The 6,000-nt window shown below is 43.2% G+C and overlaps 1 protein-coding gene across 1 annotated transcript in view; it reads right to left on the bottom strand.

Moving 5' to 3' along the window:
- The window catches only part of LOC143287413 (pyruvate kinase PKM-like), a 29,584-nt gene extending 25,350 nt beyond the window's left edge, over nucleotides 1–4,234 (bottom strand). Inside the window, exons 1-5 of the mRNA XM_076595393.1 lie at nucleotides 4,198–4,234; nucleotides 3,272–3,423; nucleotides 1,929–2,020; nucleotides 1,386–1,505; nucleotides 290–476 (exon numbers count right to left, since the gene is read on the bottom strand). Of these exons, the coding sequence (XP_076451508.1) occupies nucleotides 290–476; nucleotides 1,386–1,505; nucleotides 1,929–2,020; nucleotides 3,272–3,416 (544 nt within the window). The 5' untranslated portion in view covers nucleotides 3,417–3,423; nucleotides 4,198–4,234. The remainder of the gene's footprint in view (nucleotides 1–289; nucleotides 477–1,385; nucleotides 1,506–1,928; nucleotides 2,021–3,271; nucleotides 3,424–4,197) is intronic.
- Between the last annotated feature and the right edge of the window lie 1,766 nt (nucleotides 4,235–6,000).

A 6,000-nucleotide genomic window follows, 5' to 3' on the forward strand; every position in this document is an offset into this window, starting at 1 on the left:
CCTTATCCACCACCCCATCCACACCCTCCCTCCCAATACACAACCCGACACACGCTACAAAAACACCACCCACACCACACCCACTTTCCCTTATCCACCACCCCATCCACCCCCCTCCTCCCAACACACAACCTGACACACACTCTACAAAAACACCACCCACACCACACCCACTTTCCCTTATCCACCACCCCATCCACACCCCTCCTCCCAACACACAACCTGACGACACACACACTACAAAAACACCACCCACACCACACCCACTTTCTCCCCACCCACACCCTACTTTTCTCTTTGACCAACAGCGACAGCAGTCCGTCGCTGAGCAGGATGGTCTGGCCAGGCTGGGCCTCCTGCAGAAAGTATCCACTGTTGACCCACAGTGTGGACCTGTCGCAGCTGTTCTCCAGCCCTGGCTCATTGGTCAGGACCACCTCCTCGTTCTTCTTGAAGTTCACCTCCTTGCCCAGCTCCTGCACGTCAGCAATGATGATAATAACAATGAGAATGACGGGTGCAATGGCCGAGCAGTTATAGCGTTGGGACTTTCAACCTGAGGGTCCCCAGTTTGAATATCCGTAACGGCGCCTGGTGGGTAAAGGGTAGAGATTTTTCTGATATCCCAGGTCAACATAATGTGCAGACCCGCAAGTCCCTGAACCCCCTTCATGTGTATACGCGCACAGAAGATCAAATACGCATTTTTAAGATCCTGTAATCCATGTCAGCGTTCTGTGGGTTATGGAAACAAGAACATATCCAGTATGCACACCCCCGAAAACAAAGTATGGCTGCCTACATGGCGGGATAAAAACAGTCATATATGTAAAAGCCCATTTGTGTATATATGAGTGAACATGGGAGTTGCAGCCCACAAATGAAGAAGAAGAAAAATAATTAACAGCAATAATAATAATAATAATTGATAGTAATAGTAATAAAAATGATAATAATAATAACCATAATGATCATAACTAATTATAGTAATAAAGATAATACTAGTAATGATAATAATAAATAATAATAATAATTCATAACTTTTCTATGGCGCGATACCCACAAGGCTGCAGCACTAAGAGCCAGTGCAATTTTGCCTCCTAGTTTGAGAGTCATAGTCCTTCACAAAAGACTAAGCTGTAAATGATTTCCCACTGACTGGAGAAACCACTGATAATACAGCTCTCACTCTGTTGTTGGCCCAAATGTAAAACTTAAAAAAAACTTTAAAAAATGTCAATCTGTGATTATAAGCCGAGTGTCAGGACTTAAGTACGGGGCGGGTAAAGGGGTAAAGTGTAAATGTCAAGCTTTATGTATTCATTTTCATATTATGTTACATTCAAACTTAAGCAAAGCAAAATCTTGCTGTCATCCTCACTCACCGGCAGGAAGCGGCCGGTTCTGACTCCTTGCCCAGCGATCTCCACAGCGATGGCAACAGGTGAGGGAGACTTGGTGTTGTGGACAGCCTGACGGATATTGTGAATCACCTTCTCATGGTACTGCATACCGAAAGGAGAAAAATAAACGATAAGCATAATAAGGATGAAAATAATAAGTCAGAAAGAATAAATGAACCACAAGCATAATAATGATGAAAATAATAACGAAGACAAAGAATAAATGAGCAAAAAGGTTAGGTGTCTCCTAGGTACCATATGTCCTATGCAGGGTTTTTGATGCAAAATGAGGGTTGAGCGTCTCCTAGGTACCATATGTCCTATGCAGGATTTTTGATGCAAAGTGGGGGGTGGACGTTCACTATATACCCTATGCAGGGTTTTTGATACAAAGTGGGGGATGGATGTCTAGTAGATACTATTATATGTTCTAAGCAGAGTTTTTGATGCAAAGTGGGGGGCATGCAAATACTGGACACCAGGCGTTCACAATGTACTTAACAGTAATTGACATAGTGCACACACCTCCAGACTGTTGTGAGCCATGTTCAGGCGACAGATGTTCATCCCTGCCAGAATCATCTCTTCCAGTGTGGCAACATCGTCGCATGCTGGTCCTGGAATGGAGAAACAGAAATACATTGTCTTGTATGATATATTCTATTTTATAGTATTGTATTTGACTGTGTTCTACTAAATTGCATCAGATGCATTGTATTGCATTGTATTACCCCCCACCCCTCCCATTTTTTGTGTGGGTATACAAGTTACAACAGATTCCTTTGTGTGAATTTTGGGCCATAGTACATCGCCATCCATATTTCATTTTTTTTCTGTCTGCAGGTCTATTTGGTTTACAATCAGAGCAGATTTCTTTCACATAATTTTTGCCAGAGACAACTCTTTTATTACCGCATGTTATTTTATGTATACACTAAGTGCATTCTGCATGCAGGACCTTGGTTTATTGTCTCACCCAAAAGACTACCACACCCAGATCACCACTCAAGGTCTCCTGGTGGGAAAGTAAGAATCCCGGTCCATATATATGGGACTTGACCCTGTGGACACTTGTCTTCCTTGTGTGGTGTGCTACTGCTGGACCACCGCCCCACATCAAAGGTAGGTCACAGATGCTCAGGGCTAACTCCATACTTGGTGACATCTCAAATGCTTATATCTCTCAGGCCCATTTCAAGTTCTTCGCTTCATTTTTTCTGCTGTCACTACTCAAGGTACTTTCCTGAGCATGGTGTAACTACAACCCCTTCCTCCATGCATGTATGAGAGTGTGTGTGCATGTGCATGTGTTTGATGGGGGGTGGGGGAGGTTGTGGCTGCAAACAGTGGGACTGAGAAAGTAAGGAGCAACTGGTGGGGTTTGCATGAGTATGCATGTGGGCGTATGTGTGTGTTTGTGTGCAAGTTATATTTATAGGCCTACATTTTTTTTTATCATGTTTTAATGTTAACATTAACCTTTGTTTCGGTATTTCTTTTATGCCAAACTTTTGAGCCTATTGTTATGTTCATTTTCAGTGAGGTGCAGCAAGAGTTAGTATAGTGCTGGAAATGACAGAATGCACGGTTGTACTTGGGAAGGTCTTTACTGCCAGCTGAGTCCAAACTAAATTGTTGATGATGAATCATTTTTGCTGGGTGCATGCGCATGCACACATACATGCATTCGGGCACCTGTTTGTGTGTGTGCAAGTACAGTTTGTGTATGCGAGTGACATAGAGTGAGAGACAGAGAGAGGGAGTTTGTGAGGGTGCATGCATGTGCATGTGTGTGTCTAAATGATCTATTAATTTTTACAACACATATACAAACTGTGAAACAAAAATCTTGATATATGATTACAAACCAATAGTGCAGATGACACTAGTCATACGGAAGGGACGAATCCCTTTGTCCACCTCCAGGGAGCATATCTGGGCAAGATGGGAATCAAAGCGTTCAGCTCTGGTACGTCCCTCCACAGAACTATGGAGTGAACCCGTCGATGACATTTTCACACTGCAAACAAAACATAAAAATTCAAACTGCATTCATGCAGTGCCAGTCCACCTCTTTTTGTTAATACCTAGGTTGCTCTCCAGTTGAAAATGGGATCTTTTCTAAAACATGAGAAATAACTTATCTCCTGCACTGCTGCTAGATCTGTTCCAGTCATTCCCACCAGCTGTCAACAACATTTCTGAACTTAAGTCTTGTCAGCAAGCTAAAACCATGGAGTACAGTAACAAGGCACTGTGAAAGAAATATATCAAAATATTGACACTGAATGGAAACCCGTGTCCAAGGCAATGAGGGACACGAAAAAAAAAAAAAAAATCCTGAAAAGGGTGTTCAGATTCTCTCTTGATCTGTCACAAGCGAGGTACAATGTTTGAATCATTTTGCAACCAAAGCGAAACTTTGCATGCGATCATGAATGCGGTCATTTCATCTTGTGACAGCGACTGCGGGGACATAACAAGCTTGCCATCCCTGGCCGGTAACTACAAATGCTGTAGATTTTCTAGTTAAAGAAAAGTTTTGCTAGCTTCCAAACTACACTCAGAAACTTAGAATGAAAATACACCTTCGCTGTTCGACTGAGTCACCAATGATCACCTTTCGAGTTCGACTTGCTACGTCTGGATGTACGTGGTGTTCACCGATATGATTTTCATTCGACAGAAAGATGAACATTTCGAAAATAAAGTAAGAGTGCAATACACAACTTCAATGAGACGTTGCAATGAGATGGAATGAAATCAGACTTCAATTAAAAAAAAAATACGGTACCAGTATTTTTCGACAGCGGTGATTGTGGAAATGCTTGTCTGCTCTAACCGGAAGTCTACCTACGTGATGACCTCTGATGGCCATGACCTTGGACAAAATATGTTTCAACCTTCAGGAGTAAAGGTGACAAGAAAGGGCAGGAAAACGTAATCCACCCAATTCACACAATTTTTAGCTTGCAATTTACTTCCCTTATTGCGCGTTTGTTTGTGTGTGTGTGTGTGTGTGTGTGTGTGTGTGTGTGTGTGTGTGTGTGTGTGTGTGTGTGTGTGTGTGTGTGTGTGTGTATTTGCACGTGTGCGTGCGTGGGTGCAGTTGCACGCTCGAGGGATCTATTTATGCAACGCCGGGTGTGTCAGTGTGCACAAATTCGCTGAACGTGGCCCACTTTTATTCTTCACTTTAATTCAACCATTTGCCTTCTATGTCTTTACAAAAAAAAAAAAAAAAAAAAAAAAAAAAAAAAAAAAGTCTCATCGTATGTTCATGTTCTATACCAATCTACGGATTGCAGGTTGTCATGGTCTTGACCAGGGCTTTGGGTATATGCCTATGCCAGCCTGGTAGCAGCTCGTTTCTTTTCAGCACAGAAAATGATTAGTGTGTGTGTGTGTGCCGTGTGTGTGTGTGTGTGTGTGTGTGTGTGTGTGTGTGTGTGTGTGTGTGTGTGTGTGTGTGTGTGTGTGCGCGCGGTGTGTGTGTGTGTGTGTGTGTGTGTGTGTGTGTGTGTGTGTGTGTGTGTGTGTGTGTGTGCATTTTCAGTGCATTTTTGTATGACGGTTTGTGTGTGAATGCCAGCTAGTTCACCCGGCGCGTGAGTGCGTGCAGTGCAGTGTGTCACAGTGTCAGTGCGGTGTGTGTGTGTGTGTGTGTGTGTGTGTGTGTGTGTGTGTGTGTGTGTGTGTGTGTGTGCAGTGTCAGTGCCTGTGTGTGTGTGTGTGTGTGTCAGTGTGTGCACGCGCGCGCTCGCGCGTGTGTGTGTGTAGAACTGAAGCTGATGCTTCTTTTTCTTCTTCAGGTCGAGAGTGAAAATGAGGTTTAATCGCAAGATACAGATCGATACACTGATCATAGCGCCAATGAACACTGAAGTGCGCCAAACGGCAGCGGCATCACTGAAGCCGCAGAACACTGGACCATCAGTGTGAGCAACTTATCTGCATAGCTTTGTATTGCACTGTACTGCTTTATTAATTCATTGTATTTATTATTCATGATAATTATTATTCACTGAGTATTAGTATTAGGCCGTTTATTTGTGTGTGTAATTTGGACTATAGTAACGCCGAATAAGATTTTATCTGAATCAGCACGTTCTCATCAGGTCATAGTGACCTATACTGTGACTACAGGGACTGATAGAGACTCGGAGAGAAAGAGAGTGAGAGAGAGTTTATTTTCGATGATTATAGATACTGAATCTGTGATTTTTTTATTTTTATTTTTATTTTTTTCACGGCTGAATGTCTCCGTCCTAATAGGTTGCAGACTACATGTACAATACTTAATGATAAAAGCACCCGTGTGCGGTGTGTGGCGCCCACGAACCAGTCCCCTGCATGTATAGGTCAGACTCTCGGATACGAAGAGGTCATGCCAACGGCGGAGCAGGCCGGAATTACTGAAGAGGAGACTACATCTCCCAACGGCTGCAACTCGGTGAGTGATGGTGGATGAGGACTGATGCTAAAATGCTTGCGAATGACAACTGACACACAGAAAAAGGAAAAGAAGTTTGAGTATCAATTTCAACGACTGAGGTGTCAACCGTAAAGCAAAGCCGGCGTGCACCCTCACACGTAA

The sequence above is a fragment of the Babylonia areolata genome, chromosome 11, assembly GCF_041734735.1.
Source record: "Babylonia areolata isolate BAREFJ2019XMU chromosome 11, ASM4173473v1, whole genome shotgun sequence".
Lineage (NCBI taxonomy): Eukaryota > Metazoa > Mollusca > Gastropoda > Neogastropoda > Buccinidae > Babylonia > Babylonia areolata.